The following is a 20179-nucleotide window of genomic DNA, read 5'->3' on the forward strand; positions in this document are numbered from 1 at the left end:
TTTTTTATTTAATGTTATGGTTGAATCTCCTAAAGGGGATTTTCATGAAACCAGAATTACGAAAAATTTAAAAACATAAACCAATCTATAAGAAAAAACTTTCTAGGGACTCATTCGCAAATTGCATAACGCTAGAGGGAGTGGGTGGGTGTCCCAGGGATGTTACAACTCATACAAAATTTGAAATACATTCATACAAAATGCGTTATGAGGGGGTGAGTGCGTATCGAAAATGGCCATTTTCAACGTTATGAAATTTGTGAATAAACCCTAGGGGAACCCATCGAAGTATTCCTAAAAAAAATATATAAAATTACTACAAAAATAGTACTAATAGTAAAAACCAGCTTCAATAACCTTTTAACATGAACCTTGAAGGAATTTCTACCAGACGCTTTGAACTAAATCTTGTTACATCTTTAGATGAAATCTGTTTTCTCCTAGAAAATATCTGGAAATTTCAATCCAAAAATTCCTTCAGGAATTCCTGTAGATTTTTTGAAGCAATAGCACAGCCAAGTAGTAGTCGCATTGCAAAAATGTTTTGGAGAAAATACTGAAGGTATGATTAGTGAAACTCTTAAAGGCACATTCAAAGAAATAGTTAACTTTTAGATACGACATTAAATTAACGATAAATAAAGTAGTTTTGAGTCTTTTTATCCATCTTTTCATCATTCCTGGAAAGTACCTACCTTCTGAGATTCTATTGTCAAATATTATAGTACGTTTTTAAAAACTCGAGAGTATTCATGTATCTATCTGTGGAAGAAATTGTGGCGGTATTACTGAGAAAATTCTTGAAAAATGTTGGTATCTAGAAGAATCCCTCAGAGGTTCTTGGACGACCATTTAAAATTTAGCATGCAAGATTCCTTAAAGACAACTGAGAATATTCATGACAGATTTTTATATAATCTGTGTCGGATTTTGAGCGAAACCAATGGATGCTGTCTGGTAAGATTTCTGACATGCACCTCTATTTTTTAGTGAACTTCAAGAATTCTCCAAAAAGTTTCCCTTAGTGAAGTTGTTTCATGAGGGTGAAGATAAATAGAAGCAACCCCTCCAATCTAGAAAACCAGACAGCCGTTCAAGCTGGTCACTCGCTGGTGGTGTTTAATCGATCTACCTTTCAAGTCAAACCGTTCTCGATTTAAGATTATACAATTCAAAACCCCTATTGAGTTCTGCAGCATATTCTATTTATTGTTTCAGTCAGGGCTCCACGACATTTGTAACATTTGATACGGGCCCATTGCTTTGACTCGTGGAAACTCCTTCATTAGCGGCTAATCCGGTCAACTGCTTTTGATATTGAGGTTTCCATGCACTTATTAATGGTGCTGCGCCATAGGGACTCGTATCGCTTGATTTCATGCACTTGCGCACCTGTTGGCTCAATACCCATCGATGGGAGCTGTTAGGAAGGGATATAAAATATTGTAAGTTTTTGTAAATAAATTACAGAATTAAGTTAGAAACTTACCTTTGCGTACGGATCTGTTGCTTCAATCGGTGGCTTATGCGGCGCAAGGTAGAATCTATTCGCGGACGGAACAGTTACCGTCACACTACAGCAGTTGGGATACCGTTTGTAGCCCTTGCAGGTGTTACAGGATAACTTGAAATTCTCCCCTGTTGCGTCTCGCCGGGTCATTGTATGGCCCCAGCAACCGGCAACAACATAAAGATCCTCAAAGATACTATTTTTCGCACCGCTGGGATTCTTCTTCCTCGCGGGCCAAAACAAAACAACATTTTTGACAGAGTAAAAGCTAAGTTCGAAATTCGAACTTACTCTGAGCAAAGTATCGTTTTATTCATACGGTTTTGAGTAAATGCTCAGAGACTTTACTTTGCCCAAATCGGGTTGAGCATGAGCAAGTACTCGGTTTTATTCATATGACCTAATATCTTATATTCATTTTTGCTGTTAAATTGCGTCGTATATTAGGTCGTATGAATAAACTGAGCAAAAGCTTTTACTTTACTCAAATCCACCTGTCAAATAATTTTCTTGAGCATTTACTCAAGTTGGTATGATAAAACTGAGCATTTGAGCATTTACTTTTCGAACATCCGAATTCGTATGAATAAAGCGGTAAAAGTTGAGTAGATGCTCCGAAAAATCTGAGTCACCTACTGACCATGCTCAGTTGAAAACAAACGTACGTGAAAGTGGCGTTAAATGGAAAGGAATGTACTCGGGAGATTTCATCAACTTGCCGTTTCCGATCATAGCTGACGTGGACGGAATCTATGCAGCTAATCGGACTGTAAAACTATATAAGACAAGGCGGAATGGAGACGACGACAATTTTAAAGATCTGTATCGATTTACCCGCGAAAATGTTGACCGCGTTGCCCTGGAATTTCTTGGTTCGAGTTCGGAGAATCGAGGTGGTGCGCTATCCAATGTACAAAAAATGAAATGTTTCTTGCGATATGTAGGAGATCCTGGATTTCAGGTATTTATTCAAATCACTCTTTTAATTCAGATTTATATGTAACTTTCATAAAACCTTCGTTTTTTAAGGTAGGCGTTGGTGAAGATTTGGGTGTACATCAAACAACGGTTTGCAAAACGATATGGACCGTTTGCAAAGCAATTGTCCATAAAGCTGATGACTGGATACACTTCCCCAATACACCCGAAGCAGTCGAAGAAGCCAAGAAAATGTGGCAGGTTCAACGTACGTTCCCGAGTGCTATTGGTGCCATTGATTGTACGCACATACTGATAAAAAGACCTGGCAATTTCAAGGACGAGTTCGTCAACAGGAAAGGACTGAATTCCTTCAACGTTCAAGCTACATGTAACGCTAAGGAGCAATTCACGAGCGTAGATTGCGAATGGGCTGGCTCTGTTCATGATGCCAGAATCTGGAAAAATTCAGATATCTTTCATATCATGCAGGACAACGTGTCTGGAGCTCTCCTATTAGCCGATGAAGCATATCCGCTTACGCCTTGGATGATGACTCCCTACCGTGATCCTGCTAATCGGGCGCAGAAAATTTACAACATTATCCACAAGCGAGAAAGAGTTATCATCGAACGAGTTTTTGGGCAGGTTAAGCAAAGATTTCCTTTCCTGCAATCGAAAGTACGGGTGAAGACTGAAAAAATCCCTTACATGATTGCTGCATGCTTTATCCTACACAACGTAGCAAAGCATCTTAATGATAAGGACTTCGAGCCAAGAGAAACGATCACATATGACATTGCAGTGCCTCGACCAACCGAAACTGATGTAACACTTCTGCAGCGAGGACGAAAACGGCGTGATGTTATTGCAACATATTTGCAAGGTGAAAACAATCGTTAAATACAATTCGTTTGTGCAAGAACAGAATAAAATTTCACCTTGATAATTCTTATTATTTAAAAATATTTTTTTATTGACATCCATCTACCAGACGTCCTACTCGAATCGCGTCCAATAAGCTTCATGTGGCGAGAGGGTGTCTAACATTGTGAAACTATTTCCATGCAATATCTTCAAATATACCTACAATCAATCACTCACTTGCATATAACTCAATCGACTACTTCCACCTTATACTGCTTGTATACTTATGGGAATACTTCCTTCGTAGTTTAAGGCTAAATTTCCCGTCGTTGGTTTTACTAGGCATGATGACATTGCAGCTCGTAATTTGAAATGCCAAGTCAGTCTTCATCTTTCTGGTGTTACATACTGTCAATTATGGAAGCTGTGCCAATATGATCCATCGGTCCAAAAAATAAATAAGGAGCAAAAGAGCTTGAACGTGTCACCTTTATACGTTTTTTGAAAAATTCAATAGTCTTTTTGTATTAATAGCCTTATTCGCTCAATTTTTTTTCTTGCGCTTTATTTTAAATACAGTTTCGATTTACAGAACCAGGAGTTGTTATTGCAGTTAAGAGTTAAAACAGTTAAAAATAGGTCAACAGTTAAAAATAGGTCAACAGTTAAGGCTCAAACGCAATGATAGCGGAACGACAACGGAAAGCGGAACCGGATCGCCAGCATGAACTATAACATGCTTGTCGATTCAGTATTGATCATTTTCATTCGTTGATAGCTCAATCGAGATGGTGTGATTCATGCTGACGAACCGGTTCCGTTTTACGTTGCCGTTCCGCTACCAATGCGTTTGACCTTTGAAATTCAAAAAAAGGACACCAAAAGCTGAAGCCCATGCTAAGACGCGTCTTCCATTTGCTGAATTTTCATTAGTGTTAGCTGGCGTTTCAGCTTGAGCAGCTCCATTTCAGTTTCATGTCGCTCATCCTGTTGAGCCTGGAGTCGCGCAGTATATTCCTGCTGAGCTTGGATCAGCTTTAACTGCTCCTCCAAGAGCATCTTTGAATTTATTGTTTTGTGAGTGATCTGAAAGAAGTTTTAACAATAGTTAAAAACACAGGTGCTTACAAACATAAAGGTACTAATATATCGGCTTGTTCAAAAACTGTTTTTACAGCTTTTATGGTACAAATTCATACTCATACGAACGTTTGCGTACCCAAAAAGTCGCAAAGGGGGAGGGATGATTTACAAAAAATGTACTGTTAAATGGGGTAACATCGATCAGTGAGGTAACAGGACATACATACAAACATACACATTTTTCACATTCCATGAAAAACCGATCTAGTGGGTCATCGAATTCCGTGAAAATTTGCTATTTTGTTCCTTATCCGAAATAAGGATACACGTATTTTTGGATTTTTTGATTAGGGTGACCATTTCCAAAATAGGGTGACCAGAAAAATCGCGATTTTGCAAAAATTTTATTTTTAAAATAATTATAACTTTTGAACCGTTCGACCGATTTTCAATCTTTTTGGACAAAATGAAGGCTAGAGATTTTGACTTTTCAGGAAAAATATAAAATTTCACAAAAATTATATATTTCTTGAAAATAAAAAATCAGTCATTTTTCATCGGCACACACTGTAGATCTCAGCGCATTAAAAGCTGAAAAAATAATTTTCCTAGAAACTTTTCTTGTTTAAGTTTGAGGTACTGTAATCCGGGATAAGATTGATCATTTTTTGTTGATGTTTTTAACCCCCCTCCCCCTTTTCCATGACTTTAATCGACTATTTATTTTCGAAAAAAGCGTTTTTATGACAAGTGCTTGGACAAACAATATTGCAAAAGGTCTAAGTTTTTTGAAATTGGTTTGAAATGTTTCAAAATACATGCAAATTGATTAATTACTATTGAAACAGATAGTCGACATTTGGTAATTTGATTAATATAGAATCACATACATATTATTCATCTGTTTTGGTTTGTCTTATGTTCGTTAAAAACCAATAGAGCTTTGGAGCTACTATGGGAAAGAGAGGGTTAAATAATTTTATGTAAAATGCAAATGTTGCAAATTTCATATGTTTAAACATCCATTGCTGTACCTTGTTTTCTGGAAATTTCAAGCATGTTTAAAAAAAAATCTTGTGCGATATGGGATAACATTGAGCACCCATAAAAACAGCGATCGGTAAAATTGAATATGTCGTTACTTACTAAAACCATAACCGCTCAAGCTAAATCTTCTTCTTCTTTCTTCTTTCTGGCGTTACGTCCCAACTGGGACAAAGCCTGCTTCTCAGATTAGTGTTCTTATGAGCACTTCCACAGTTATTAACTGAGAGCTTTCTTTGCCGATTGACCATTTTTGCATGTGTATATCGTGTGGCAGGTACGAAGATACTCTATGCCCTGGGAATCGAGAAAATTTCCTTTACGAAAAGATCCTCGACCAGCGGGATTCGAACCCACGACCCTCAGCATGGTCAAGCTGAATAGCTGCGCGTTTACCGCTACGGCTATCTGGGCCCCAATCCAAGCTCAAGCTAAATATGATGGCCAAATTCTTGAAAGTCATCTACTTCTTGATTTACTTTAAATTTGAAAACACTTGAAACCTGAATTTCCTAAGTGAATTATTCGTTTTTCATAGTGTCAACTTTGTTAAATTGAAAACACGTGTGAAAATTTTGAAAACGGAATCATTTTTAGTAAAAATCGCATTTTACTTGCTTATATCACTTGAAGAACTCATGTGAAACATGAATCTTTGGTAGTGTCATCCATAATCATGAAATTCATTGCTTCAGAAAGTTGGAACTACAACAAAACCCAACTTTTACAAAAACTTGATTTATATTACTTCAGGAATATAAGAAAATAAACTTAAAGAACTCATGCATTGAAATTAATTCGACCTTCTTACTAGGAGTAACATTCCGACCCTGCTGATCAATGTTACCCTGCTTTACGGTATTAAGATTCCAATAGGGCGATATTCAAAACTGAAAAGGCAATAGATGGCTCTTTTTCATTGGTAGTAAAATCGAAATCCTGAAGCAAAGAAAGCACCATGGCAGATGAACACAAAAAGTTATCTATTCACATTACGCTTGATTTCTAATCACTATCTTTTCGATCCAGTTTCCTAATTGCTAGTAATTTACGTTTTTCATTATTTTCCATACGTTTTGACAGCTCTCGACTATCATTCTTCCATGCGCTTGTGTTGGAAGCTTGAGAAATTTGAGAATCCAGCGTAGCGCGATCAGTGAGTGGAATACAAACATCTGTGTCGCTGCTCGGCGGCCAGTGAGAGAAACTGAATGTTTGAAAGGTTGTTGTCTGCACTTTTTGCCGGTGGCGCCAACTGTAAGCGGTTATGAACGAAATAAACAGTCGTTACTCTATTATAACCTCTCAGCTTCAAACTGCTTTGATCCCTTCAAAAATATTATTTAAATTTAGTACTTTTTTTTCAAGCCTTCTATATATAAATGAGTCGCACAATTTTTAAACATAGGAACTCACCACTTTTTGTTTAAGAAATAGATTCAGTTTGGCATATTTTTTATTTTAATTTAAGTATATTCAAAAGTTTGAGACTTAACAATCATTTTTTGGAACCTTCTATTATCGGTGACATTGATTCGACGGTCCTCTTCTCGTTCGTTCTTTAAGTTATTTACTTCATTATATTCCAATGGTTGTACTTACAAATCAGTTACACATATTTTATTACAAAAAATGTTGTTCTTCGCTTTTTATATATTAATAATAAAACTTTTGTGTTTACACCATATTGAATTCTAATATTTCAAATTATCTGCACATATATCAATTAGTCAGAAAAGTGAAGGCAATGTCGTAACTCATTATTATATTATGTCTTGATTTCCACATCTTTTGATCTTATTGATTACAAGTTAACTTTTAAGTATTATAACAAATATTTGATGTTTGTTTAAGTCTGTGTAAATCCGGTACATTCGAAAGGGTCGAAAACTCCCAATTTTTATTGTTGAATATGAGATCATAATAATTTATGCAAATGTCATTGCAAACAAATAAAGATCATTCGGCATGTCCCAAAAATAGATTCCGTTAAGTATTAAGTGGTGTGCGTTTTAATATTTTTGCTTTCACTCAGGCCTATACGGGTTAATGTTTTTATGTTTAAGAATAATATTAATAAGCATTTGGGGAAATTGTTGTATGTAAATCAACTTACATTAGTATTCTTCAATGATAGCTTACTTAAAATTTGTGTCGTGCTTGAAAAGCTGGCAACTTCTAACAGATCAATTATTGAAGTTGATTGAGGCAAAGGTCTAAAGATTTCCATTACAATAGTAAATTTACTTTGAACTTACATGAAAATCGAATCCACAAATCATCCACAAGCTCTACAAAACTGAGAATGAGCTCTTCCCTCTCTTTTGCTAGAATGAATAAATGAATAATAAATAACAGATCTGGATTCAACAAATTCGAGACAAATTAATATATTTATACAAAATGTGGCACCAGCGCACCAGCCAATATACAAGATGTGAATTTTAACTTTCAATTAAATGTTTGGGGTTTTCTCCAGGAATCCACATTTTCCATGCTACGTTTTCATCATTCATTTCATCAGTTCATTCGAAATAATAGTGGGTTTTTTTTATTTGGAAATTTGTAATTTTAAGGAAGAATTTAAAGTTGTTACCAAACCGTAGTCAAGTTTTGATTGATAAGATTATTAAGCAAAATTATTTAGAATCTAAAATGACAATGGGGATGGGGAACTCGACAAAGCCGAAAAGCTACGTTAATGAAGATAAATAATAATAATAATGAAATGACAATACACGTTTGCGAATTTCATGCAAAACACTCATGCTTATGCAGCAAGAAACGTTGAAATAAAAGACTAAAAGTCTCCATAAAAAGCTTGAAAGCCAGCATTTCAGAAATAAATAATCAAAATATTATTAGAGTATTAAAGTCTTTTTTTTAATAATCTGAATTTCTTATAAGAAAATTCAATATTTTTACAAGTTATGATAATATACCCATATACTTATTTTTTATCATTTCTAATAACTTATATCAAGGTTAACAGTCAAATAAACTTCAATGAGTCCCAAAATTAGGGGATGCTCATTTTGCCCCGTCCTACCCTTTTTCAATTATATTCAAATTTGTACCAAAAAAGCATTAGTCATAAGTTAAATTCCATTTTCTACATATTTTAAATTACCTGGGATGAAGAAGTATTCACGGTCTCATCCACAGTGAATTCTTCCTCTACAGTACTTCTATTCTGCGTCGAAGATCCAATCGCAACACCATCTAAAAATGGAAAAAATAAATCAACAAAAAGTATGAGAAATGTGAAAGTTTTTTTTTTCAACCTTGTTCAACCTTCAGAAGATGTCATACTATGCTGTGATTTAGAGTGATGCAAATTTTGAAATTATGGATCCCCTATGCTTAAACGACTTTTATTATAATAACTAGCGTCCTTCCAAAGTTTGAAATGATTCCGAAGAAATTTGACTGTGCACACGCCATTTATGGAACAGTGAACAATTTATCCTCATGTGAAATCCTTTCAGCTACAACTTTGCCGAAGACCACATTTTGATTGATACGATTATGTAGTTTATTTGACCATTAGGTACCTAACGCTATATGTTCCCTTATTTCTATCACCTCGTAGCAGCGCCTGATTCCGACCACATCATTCGAGGTGATTGAGATAAGTGTATAACGCGTTATGAAGACAATTGTGTCTTGGGGGTTACAATGCTTTGATGTAATAAACGGTGATCTAGTTGTATTTAATCGGCAGTCGATTTGTAAAGGATATATAGTTGAGAGATAAGTGCATGGCAATGTTATCAATACCGCTTTAAAATTATGTGCATTATCTGGTTGCTATTGAAACTGATCATCCATCATGAACACGTCCATCAAGTTGTCCTCCTTGGATTGCATAAAACAACCGGATGTTAACGGGAAGCTTCCCCCCGTTAAGATGGCATTATTATTGGTGGAGGCCCCTGCCAGTGCGGAACTGGTCGATGACCCAACCGTGGATCCAGAAGAATTCGTTGCAGCAGAAGTAGTGGTGGCTGTCTGCTGAGACTGTCAGGAACTGGCACCGACCTTCTTGTTCTGTTTGATCGCAATGACGTACCGCTGTGCCACGTACAGAGGCGGAGAATAACCATCGGCATAGGTCGGATCCTCAAACAGCACTTCGTACTCTTCGTTGGCCGTCTGGGGAAGCTGATTTATGACTGCCTTGTAGAAACAAGTGGTCTGGGGATACAGCGCCATAACGGTTGTTCCCTTCGGGAACAGTGCTTGACCGTCCGTTTCCGGGTTGGCTCTCATCAAAGGCAACGGAACAATCCGGCGTTTGCTCAAGATGTGCCGATCCTTCTGCTCTTCGTCGATGTCGTCCACTTCGTACTTGTTGGCCGAAGAAATGTAATGGACTACCTCGGCCAGAATCCAATTCTCTTCGTCTTCCAAACCTTTCACCAAAGCGGCCACCATGTCCCCCGGTTTAGCCACGTAACTATTGTCGGCCGGAATGCTACCACACAAGGGAGGAATCTTCTCTCCAGGCTTGCTCACAAACAGCGGCAGAGTTTGGGCCGATATTTGCAACATCTTCATCAGGGCTCCTCGTCGAATGGTTTCCTTGTTCCCGGCATTCCTTGCCTGGATTCTTCGTTCGTTCCGTATGTTCCGGATATCCTGAATCTTGGCCAGAGCTTGGCGGATCAAATTCTCCTCTTGAATCGCATCCTGGATACCGGTTTTGTACAGAGCTTTCAATTTGTGGTTTACTGCCGCAGATTTCTCGTCGCTGGACATTTTGGCCAATCGGATCGTGTTGACGATGTTGGGTTCGTTCCTTTTGCGTTCAGCATCGATTTCCACTATCAAAGATTTGAGGGAACGCAGACGCTCCTGCACTTGGAGCATTGCCTGCTCCGCAGTTAAAGGCATTTTTGAGAAATTAATTCCTTATTTTTCTTAAAGAACTTTGAAAAACTTTCAAATTAATCTATCGAACAACACCAACTGCGTCAATAAACAAAGCAATGCCAGCAATGAACGTCAGGATAAATTGCTATTAATAATCTGAGAGAGACTCGCGAAGAGGAAAAATATCAACGTCATATGCAGCCCAGATTCCCCTCTCACCAAACGTCAAATGCAGCCCACCGTTTTTATGGCTGAAAAAGTTAAAAGTATTGTGTTTAAAGTAAATTGTTATTGAAAACCTCAGTCAACGGAGCAGTTTTTTCCAAAGTTGCTGATAAATCTAAGCAGAAGATTAATTATTTCTAATGTCTGCTACGTTTGCTGGCATGAAATTTCACTCAAACGGCTATTTATGATTCGATGTGATGCAAACTCAATCATTTTTTGCTGAGAGGTTCATGTGAGGATTTGAACGGCTTGCGCATAATTGGTGTAAACACAAAGTGGAATAAGAAAAAAACTCAGCAATCACAGAAAAAGAAGACCGTCTTCGCGAGTCTCGTCTCAGTTAATAATCATAAACTGGGTTTGTATTTTGCATGCTTAACCAACTGCTCGGCAGGCTACTATGTTCTACAGCAAAAAAGCAGTGTTGCTCTGAAAGTAATTGAATGATCATCTCAGCATGATTCAGACTTTTTATCAATAATAACAAATTATCCTTACGTCCCATCAAAATGTGGTCTTCGACAAAGTTGTAGCTGGGAACATTTCACATGAGACGAGTTGGTTCACTATTACCTATTACGATTTTTATTACGAGCAGTTAAAGGACTGAACACTAAAGGATTGAAGTTTTCATAATAATTTCCATATAAACTTCGAATGGTGTGTGCACAACCAAATCTATGAGATGAACCAGCCTAGGGCTGAAAGTCTCAATAATAAAGAAAGAAAGAAAGAACAAAATTTCTTCCAAATCACTTCAAATTTTGGGAGAATGATTTTTATCATAGGTGTCAATTAGGGGAGCAAAAAATTCAAAATTTACATCAGTCTACGTATATACATAGTAAGCTTTCTTGGGTCACAATCACCCTTTTCATCTTAATTGGGTTTAAAAGGAATGCCAAAGATTAAAGTCATAGACAAAAAGACGTAACTCTCGAATTATTTTCATCGTACAGCGAAAAAATGCTCAATTCTAATTTTCGGTAATTAGCTAAAAACTCACTCGTCGCGCTCGCATCGCTTTTGCTCGAGTTTGTCATTAGTGCACTACCGCGATCTGGTTTCAGGTTGGCCAAATATGAAGGTTTTAGCATTAGGCGTGATTGTTCGCATGACTATGTTTTGAATTGCTGATTGTTCGAGCTGTAACGTCTGTTTGTCTGTGCTAAAACTATCTGTACAAATGAGCGAATATATGGCTTGGCATAAATCAAAAGACAAACATAGATTTCAACCAATTTTTTTTGGCTTTTTATCAATCTAAGCCAAATATTTGCTATGTACTGAAAGCATAACGAAAGGGAAAGTTAACTGTAAAAGTGATACTTACAGGATCGCTTACTCACGCTCGGGTTTTCAATGCCTCCCATCAAATCAAAAAACTTCTTCTCCGTTTCTGTTAAACGAATTTTTCGATTTCCAGTTTGTTTCAAGTCTGTTTTCTGCTTTATTCGCCCCTTCAAATTGTTGATTTTCTTCATTATCTGTTTAGGAACCATGTCCAAACCATGCTGCACAAGTAGTTGGATACATATTTCCTTCAATGCATCCTTTTTTTTCTCCTTTATTGGAGGTGCTTGTGATTTTTCTGGTAGCACTTTTCCGTGCGTAACTAGAAGCTCAATGAAAATTGTATCAATGTTTGTTTTATCCGTAGATTTTTTTGCTTTTGGTTCGACCAGATCGTCATCGGAGGTGCCATCTTCATCAATGCCTGGAATAAATAAACAATCCTTCTTTCAAAATTTTCCAATTTTTTGTATCTGCCAAATATTAAAGAACAGCTACACCATAGGGATGAGGCTAATGAAACGATCTGGTCAAAAAATAGAAGAAAAATAGTTTATGTAGAATACAGAAGTTGGAAGCGCTTTTGCGCAAGCCTAATAAAATTCGTCCTAGAAATTATTTGCATAAGCAGTGTTCATTTATTATGTAAGAATGATTTTTTTTACTGTCTCCTCTCCGTAACAGTTGTCGCATGGAAAATATTAAATTTTTGTAAGAGCGGTAACGCTTTTCCCCCTTTCTTATTGCAAATTGACGTCAAAGTGTATTTCTTACTTTATCCTTTACAGTACAGTTTCAAATTCTGTAACTTAGAAATCTTTCGATCGACTTTGAAAACAATATTAGGGAAAATCACAAATGAGTTATATTTTCGATTCAAGGGTTGAATGTTTTGAATGCGATGAAGGCTTACGAGTTCCGATAATGGTCAAAATAACTTTATAGTTCATGACATGATATTTAATCACTTCTGGATAAAAAAACATGAATTTTGTGCCGTCGAAAGGTATCAGTGCATGATATTCTGGAAGTGTCCCTTTAGGGTCCCTACCAGAACCGATATCGGAAGACCATGCTCTCGATATGACCGCAGAAGTGTTCTAACAAATAGATTATTTTTCCCATTGATTTTTGAAATCGGTTTTTCACAAAACCCATGCGTTGAAGCTAACCACGGGTATAGGGACAGCGGATCTGGTGGGCACACATCGCACCTTACCCGACGTAGCTCTTACGCAAAGGATTGAAGAAAAATCGTGTCGAAAATACCGGTTTTCGACTGCACGAATAATGTTCCGGCACTATGTACTTACTTGATTGTTCCAGATGGTCCTCGTTGAAGAAATCCATCTCCATTTTCCTGCGGCAAATCCACTTTTCCTGGGAAGAATCCAAAAAATCCAGCGGCTAGCACTAACACCAGGTTCTCGGTTCTACAAACTTTCTTCTTCCTTTTCTTAGCAAAAATAAAACAGTCAAAAACATAAACAAAATTTTTGACAGAGTAAAAGCTATGTTCGAAATTCGAACTTACTCTGAGTAAAGTATCGCATTATTCATACGAATTTGAGTAAATGCTCAGAGACTTTACTCTTGTCAAATCTGGTTGAGTATGAGCAAGTACTCAGTTTTATTCATACGACCTATTGTTTTTCTCACGCATAAAAATGTTTTGCAACTCTTGTGACTTTGTACACATTTTGAAAGTTTTGGAATTGTAGAATACATGGTTGAAGTAAGCGTGTGAATATCCAAATAATTTTATTTAATTCCAAACATAAAAACTGACATCACTTCCAATCAGTGAGAGCGGCGCATCCGATTCAATGGGTGGTATGAATAAAAAACTTTGAACTTTACTACATGTAGCATCTACTCAAAAACAAAATCCACAAAGTTTACTACACTTTTGGTATGAATAAAAAAACTTTTCGAACATGTAGTACTTACTACTTTCGAACATGAGCAGTGACTGAAGCTGCACGTTAAGAAATTTCCATTCAGAGTGCAGAGTGATTCTGCACGTAAAGAACAATCTATTCAGAGTGACGCCTAAAATTAATACAATCATGCATATGAAGAAAATGCATGGAATCTAATCGATTACGCGACAATTTGCACAAATCATGAAGGTGCTGTTATTTGACAAAATTTGTAGTGTTATTTTGCGATTAGTCTGGTATTCTCTTTATGTCTATGATTTTATGATGATGGTACATCAAAGAGGTTGGTAAATGGCTGGGCATGGCGTACCATTGGTACCTCGCGTACCTGAAGGAATAAAATAGACACCTTTGTGCGGTCCTTAGCCTCTTGCCCAGCATCTCCTATCCCTACCTCCTCGCGGTACTGGCCGGGGTACGAGTAACCTTAGGGAAGATCGGGTAACCAACCCCCGGTGGGAACTTTGGTCGTATGCTGACAGGGAAGGGGGGGTTTGCTTTTGCTTTTGCTTTTGCTTCTGCAAACCTTGAGCGTCTGTACTCCATGTTAGGAGCGGCTCACAACAGCGTCTGTTCCCCATGTCAGGGGCGGCTGATCATCGTCCGAGTGCCAGAGAAGGACTCTAAGCTAAACTGCGCACTATGGTCCTCCGAACATTTAGGAGGAATGGTCCTCCGGAAATCTAGGGGGTTGGTGTCAGGCCCTGCAAGCCAGCCGTAAAAAAAATCGAGCAACGAATAATCAACGAGAGAATACGAACCGGGACAATCGGCGAAGACCACAGCGACGTAAAGGGACTAGCGATTGGAAGCTCGGTACGTGGAACTGTAAATCTCTCAACTTCATCGGGAGCACACGCATACTCGCCGACGTGCTGAAGGACCGTGGATTCGGCATCGTAGCGTTGCAGGAAGTGTTTTGGAAGGGATCAATGGTGCGAACGTTTAGAGGTAACCATACCATCTACCAGAGCTGCGGCAATACACATGAGCTGGGAACAGCTTTTATAGTGATGGGTGATATGCAGAGGCGCGTGATCGGGTGGTGGCCGATCAATGAGAGAATGTGCAAGTTGAGGATCAAAGGCCGGTTCTTCAACTTCAGCATAATAAACGTGCACAGCCCTCACTCCGGAAGCACTGATGATGTTAAAGACGCTTTTTACGCGCAGCTTGAACGCGAGTACGACAGTTGCCCAAGCCACGACGTCAAAATCATCATAGGAGATCTAAACGCTCAGGTTGGCCAGGAGGAGGAATTCAGACCGACGATTGGAAAGTTCAGCGCCCACCGGCTGACGAACGAAAACGGCCTACGACTAATTGATTTTGCCGCCTCCAAGAATATGGCTATTCGTAGCACCTACTTCCAGCACAGCCTTCCGTACCGATACACCTGGAGATCACCACAGCAGACAGAATCGCAAATCGACCACGTTCTGATTGATGGTCGGCACTTCTCCGACATTATCGACGTCAGGACCTATCGTGGCGCTAACATCGACTCTGACCACTATCTGGTGATGGTCAAACTGCGCCCAAAACTCTCCGTCGTTAACAACGTACGGTACCGACGGCCGCCCCGGTATGACCTAGAGCGGCTCAAGCAACCGGATGTCGCAGCGGCATACGCGCAGCAACTCGAGGCTGCATTACCGGATGAGGGTGAGCTGGACGAAACCCCTCTTGAGGACTGCTGGAGAACAGTAAAAGCAGCCATCAACGATGCAGCTGAGAGCAACGTCGGGTACGTGGGACGGAGTCGACGGAACGATTGGTTCGACGAGGAGTGCCAGGAGGTTTTGAAGGAGAAGAATGCAGCGCGGGCGGTCATGCTGCAGCAAGGGACCCGGCAGAACGTGGAACGCTATAAACAGAAACGGCAACAGCAGACCCGCCTCTTTCGGGAGAAAAAACGCCGCCTGGAGGAGACGGAGTGCGAGGAGATGGAACAGCTGTGCCGGTCTCAGGAAACGCGTAGGTTCTATCAGAAGCTCAACGCATCCCGCAACGGCTTCGTGCCGCGAGCCGAGATGTGCAGGGATAAGGATGGGAGCATTCTGACGGACGAGCGTGAGGTGATCGAAAGGTGGAAGCAGCACTTCGACGAGCACCTGAATGGTGCTGAGAGCACAGGCAATGAAGGACGGGACAACGGAGGAAATGCTTTCGTCAGTACTGCGGAAGATGGAAACCAACCAGCCCCCACTTTGAGGGAGGTTAAGGATGCCATTCACCAGCTCAAGAACAATAAAGCTGCTGGTAAGGATGGTATCGGAGCTGAACTCATAAAGATGGGTCCGGAAAGGCTGGCCATTTGTCTGCACCGGCTGATAGGCACAATCTGGGAAACAGAACAGCTACCGGAGGAGTGGAAGGAAGGGGTAATCTGCCCCATCTACAAGAAAGGCGACAAATTAGACTGTGAGAACTTTCGAGCGATCACCATTCTAAATGCGGCCTACAATGTATTATCCCAGATCATCTTCCGTCGTTTGTCACCCGTAGTAAACGAGTTCGTGGGAAGTTGTCAAGCCGGCTTCGTTGACGGCCGATCGACAACGGACCAGATCTTTACTGTACGGCAAATCCTCCAAAAATGTCGTGAATACCAGGTCCCAACGCATCACCTTTTCATCGATTTCAAGGCGGCATACGACAGTATCGACCGCGTAGAGCTATGGAAAATCATGGACGAGAACAGCTTTCCCGGGAAGCTCACGAGACTGATAAGAGCGACGATGGAAGGTGTGCAAAATTGTGTGAAGGTTTCAGGCGAACACTCCAGTTCGTTTGGATCCCACCGGGGACTACGACAAGGTGATGGACTTTCGTGCCTGTTGTTCAATATTGCGCTAGAAGGTGTTATGCGGAGAGCCGGGCTTAACAGCCGGGGTACGATTTTTACGAGATCCAGTCAATTTGTTTGCTTCGCGGATGATATGGACATCGTCGGCCGAACATTTGAAAAGGTGGCAGACCTCTACACCCGCCTGAAACGCGAGGCAGCAAAAGTTGGACTGGTGGTGAATGCGGCCAAGACAAAGTACATGCTAGCTGGTGGGGCCGAGCGCGACTGGGCTCGCCTAGGTAGCACTGTTACGATAGACGGGGATACGTTCGAGGTGGTCGACGAGTTCGTCTACCTTGGATCCTTGCTGACGGCTGACAATAACGTTAGCCGTGAAATACAAAGGCGCATCATCAGTGGAAGTCGGGCCTACTATGGCCTCCAGAAGAAGCTGCGGTGAAAAAAGATTCACGCCCGCACCCAATGTACCATGTACAAAACGCTCATAAGGCCGGTAGTCCTCTACGGGCATGAAACGTGGACGATGCTCGAGGAGGACCTGCAAGCACTTGGAGTCTTCGAACGTCGGGTGCTTAGGACGATCTTTGGCGGTGTGCAGGAGAACGGTGTGTGGCGGCGAAGGATGAACCACGAGCTCGCCCAACTCTACGGCGAACCCAGTATCCAGAAGGTGGCCAAAGCTGGAAGGATACGATGGGCAGGGCATGTTGCAAGAATGCCGGACAGCAACCCTGCAAAGATGGTGTTCGCTTCGGATCCGGTTGGTACAAGAAGGCGTGGAGCGCAGCGAGCTAGGTGGGCGGATCAAGTGCGTATCGATTTGGCGAGCGTGGGGCAGAACCGAGGATGGAGAGATGCGGCCACGAACCGAGTATTGTGGCGAGAAATTGTTGATTCAGTGTTATCTGTGTAGATGTTAACTAAATAAATGAATGGTACATCAAAGAATTTTCTGGGTGGTTTTCGGCCTTCGCCAACGCCAGTGATTGATGATTTTTTAAATACTAGCTTAACATCTATGAAGAGATCTTGAGATTACAGCTATCAAATTAGGAACCACATATTTTCTAGCACCAGTACTGAGATTCTGGTGAAATTGCGGTAGAATTTTGATGCTCCCCGTGTGTTTTCTTAACAGCATGTTGAATTCCGGAAGTTCTAAGTGTTTCTGCGATATTCTCGTTACTTTGGTGGGGTTTCTGATAGTATCCTTGGAATGTCTAGAACAGGCCTGCCCAACGTACGGCCCGCGGGCCGCATCCGGCCCGCCGCTCCATTTTGTGCGGCCAGCGAAGAGCTTAAAGATTTTTCTTATATCTGGCCCCTTCACTGCTCTAGAAACTCTGGAACTAGATATTTGGACAATCAACGCTGATTATTCAATCTTTAGTTTCTTAAATTGTGGTTTGAGATATACTTGTAGATACACACATGTTTTTATCCATACAAATTTTCTTGATTTTTTAAATTGTGGAAAATGTTGTATTTGAAAAAATACTAAATTTTATGAGGATTAAAAATGTATGAGGAATCTCGAATTATTCACAATTATATGGACAACATTGAATTTATATCATGTTTAAACAAAAGTTGTCGAGCATGAATTTTATACATGAAAAAGATTAAAACCGATATTAGGTAAATCAAGACGCTGGTTAATAGCTTTTAAAATTGAACACATCATTCTCAGATAAATTTTACGGACTACTTAGGCAAGATTCTCATGAAAAGAAATTTAATAACAGAATCCTAGTGTTATTTCACAGAACGATAGCAATGACTGTCACCGAATAATGGAAATAAGTATGCAAAATTGGCTTGGCTCCTTAATATTTTTTATAGAACTCTGAGTAGGACATAATTCTCCAGATTCTAGATCAGGATCTTATAATAATTTTAGAGTGGGGTTCTATGGAATATTAAGGAAAATTGTCACAGAATCCTTCACTAAATTATAGTAAAATCCAGGGCTCCAATCTTATCAAACTATGGTCAACGTTTTCAAACAATACTAGATGAAATTCTGTCAGAAAGTTACGAAAATTTTTCGATTGAATTCTAAAAATGATGAAATCCTAAATAACATTCTCACAAAATTGTGAAGAATTTCTAAAAGAATCCTGCGCTGGGCTTAGGCATAATCATAAGCACAACCCTCACAGAATTATCTAGTTTATCATAGTAGCAAATACTACTTGATTTTTCTGCAAAAAAAATGTAAATTTTACTTCATCTCGCCAAAATTTTTGTATTAAAAAAAGTTTGGCCCGCCGCACAATATTGTTTCTGAGTTATGGCCCGCGGTTCAAAAAGGTTGGGCAGGCCTGGTCTAGAACTTAGAATGTCGAGATTTTTATGGGAATTGTAGTGATTCCATTGGTAGTCGTTAGAATTCAATGAGGATCTCCCCTTTGATCTTTGATCTTTGAGGATCTTTGAAATTATCAAAATTCTTGTCGATTTCACAAAAAATCCCATTGAAATCTATAAAATATTTACCGACATTCAAATCGTTTATATTAAACCGTTGCTTTGAAATTCCAACGGAACTGGAGATCAACGGAATCTTAAAGGTTTTTACAATAATTACGAAGATTGGTTTTCAGAATTACAAATATTCACACAATAATTCGCAGGAATCCCACCGCAATCTCATAGATTCTTACAAAAATGCCGTCTCAAAGATACCCACAGAATTCCAAGAGATTAATATTCGGAATCCCATTCCCACCCCAATTCTAGAGTTTTTAACAGATTCCTAATATTTCCGCAATATTCCTAGAATGGTATTTAAATTTTCAGAATTATCATAAAAAATCCGAAAAAAAAAATCCCTATCGGAATCTCAAAGTTCCTACAGGAATTCCGGAATTCAAAAGGAAATCTGAGATGTCAGAATTTACACGTAAAATTCAGAATTACTTTATCAATATCTGAATTCCTACCGACATCCTAAAATTCCTAGAAAATAACATAATTATCGTAATGCCAGAATTCACACGGATATTACAAATTGCTACTGTCGGTAATCTTACCGGAATCTCAGAATAGGCGGAGCGAAAGTTTTCGTAACCTCAGAATCCCTTTGCAAAACTCAAAATACCTTCCGATATATCAAAACTCATATCGTTTTCCCATGATTTTTACTCAAAAGTAAATTATTCCATTCAATTCCGCAAACTTAAAGCATGTGTAGCAACCTCTGAAGCTAACTACCAGTAGCTTTGTAGTAAATGCTACCTTTATTCATAGCAATGCGTTGTTTGTAGTATGTTTGGAAAATGACACAAACATGTTCCAATCGTGTTCCACATATAGCGTTTACTACCGAGAATGTAGTAAACTCAACTTTACTACATTTTATTCATACGGCCCAATGTTGGCTCAGTGAATTCGCGTTCCGGTGCTGTTTTTCGAGCACAAATCGATTAATTTAAGCGTTTTCTTGCTTAAATTATTTATTATTAATTGGTTGGTTTTAGCCTGGGAGGGAGAAACCAATACAAAATTTCTGTACGTCATAGTGAGCCGGGATTCCGCTGTCACGAACTGTCACTGTGAGCCCAGATATCAAACATTGGACTAACATGGAAAAAGCGCGTAACT

The 20179-nt window shown here is 39.3% G+C and overlaps 4 protein-coding genes across 4 annotated transcripts in view; 1 reads left to right on the forward strand and 3 right to left on the reverse strand.

Moving 5' to 3' along the window:
• Window positions 1-1162: 1162 nt before the first annotated feature.
• On the reverse strand, window positions 1163-1899 carry LOC110677819. The gene is made up of 2 exons (XM_021849375.1): window positions 1490-1899; window positions 1163-1420 (listed from the first exon to the last, which is right to left on the reverse strand). Exons 1-2 carry the CDS (start codon window positions 1658-1660, stop codon window positions 1286-1288), a joined length of 306 nt encoding a protein of 101 aa, XP_021705067.1. The 5' UTR covers window positions 1661-1899; the 3' UTR covers window positions 1163-1285.
• Window positions 1900-1986: 87 nt separating this feature from the next.
• Window positions 1987-3921, forward strand: LOC110677818 (putative nuclease HARBI1). Its single transcript, XM_021849374.1, has 2 exons — window positions 1987-2471; window positions 2540-3921. The coding sequence occupies exons 1-2, from the start codon at window positions 2202-2204 to the stop codon at window positions 3329-3331; spliced, it is 1062 nt and encodes a 353-aa protein (XP_021705066.1). The 5' UTR covers window positions 1987-2201; the 3' UTR covers window positions 3332-3921.
• Window positions 3844-20179, reverse strand: part of LOC5571952 (ATP-dependent DNA helicase DDX11) — a 30886-nt gene continuing 14550 nt past the window's right edge. Inside the window, exons 5-7 of the mRNA XM_001660004.2 lie at window positions 11859-12242; window positions 8553-8644; window positions 3844-4381 (exon numbers count right to left, since the gene is read on the reverse strand). The gene's annotated coding sequence lies outside the window, so the exon portion shown is untranslated. The remainder of the gene's footprint in view (window positions 4382-8552; window positions 8645-11858; window positions 12243-20179) is intronic.
• LOC5571951 (SAGA-associated factor 29) lies at window positions 8944-10433 on the reverse strand. Its single transcript, XM_001660005.2, has one exon. It carries the CDS (start codon window positions 10316-10318, stop codon window positions 9446-9448), a length of 873 nt encoding a protein of 290 aa, XP_001660055.1. The 5' UTR covers window positions 10319-10433; the 3' UTR covers window positions 8944-9445.

This window comes from Aedes aegypti, chromosome 3 (genome assembly GCF_002204515.2).
Source record: "Aedes aegypti strain LVP_AGWG chromosome 3, AaegL5.0 Primary Assembly, whole genome shotgun sequence".
NCBI classification, from domain to species: Eukaryota; Metazoa; Arthropoda; class Insecta; order Diptera; family Culicidae; genus Aedes; species Aedes aegypti.

Bases quoted from the DNA above. Each gene is read 5' to 3' on its own strand.
- LOC110677819 (XM_021849375.1), bottom strand. From the start codon at position 1,660: ATGACCCGGCGAGACGCAACAGGGGAGAATTTCAAGTTATCCTGTAAC. The intron at 1,421-1,489 runs GTAAGTTTCTAA...CCTTCCTAACAG, and splicing joins CAACAGATCCGTACGCAAAG to CTCCCATCGATGGGTATTGA.
- LOC110677818 (XM_021849374.1), top strand. From the start codon at position 2,202: ATGTACTCGGGAGATTTCATCAACTTGCCGTTTCCGATCATAGCTGAC. The intron at 2,472-2,539 runs GTATTTATTCAA...TCGTTTTTTAAG, and splicing joins TAGGAGATCCTGGATTTCAG to GTAGGCGTTGGTGAAGATTT.
- LOC5571951 (XM_001660005.2), bottom strand. From the start codon at position 10,318: ATGCCTTTAACTGCGGAGCAGGCAATGCTCCAAGTGCAGGAGCGTCTG.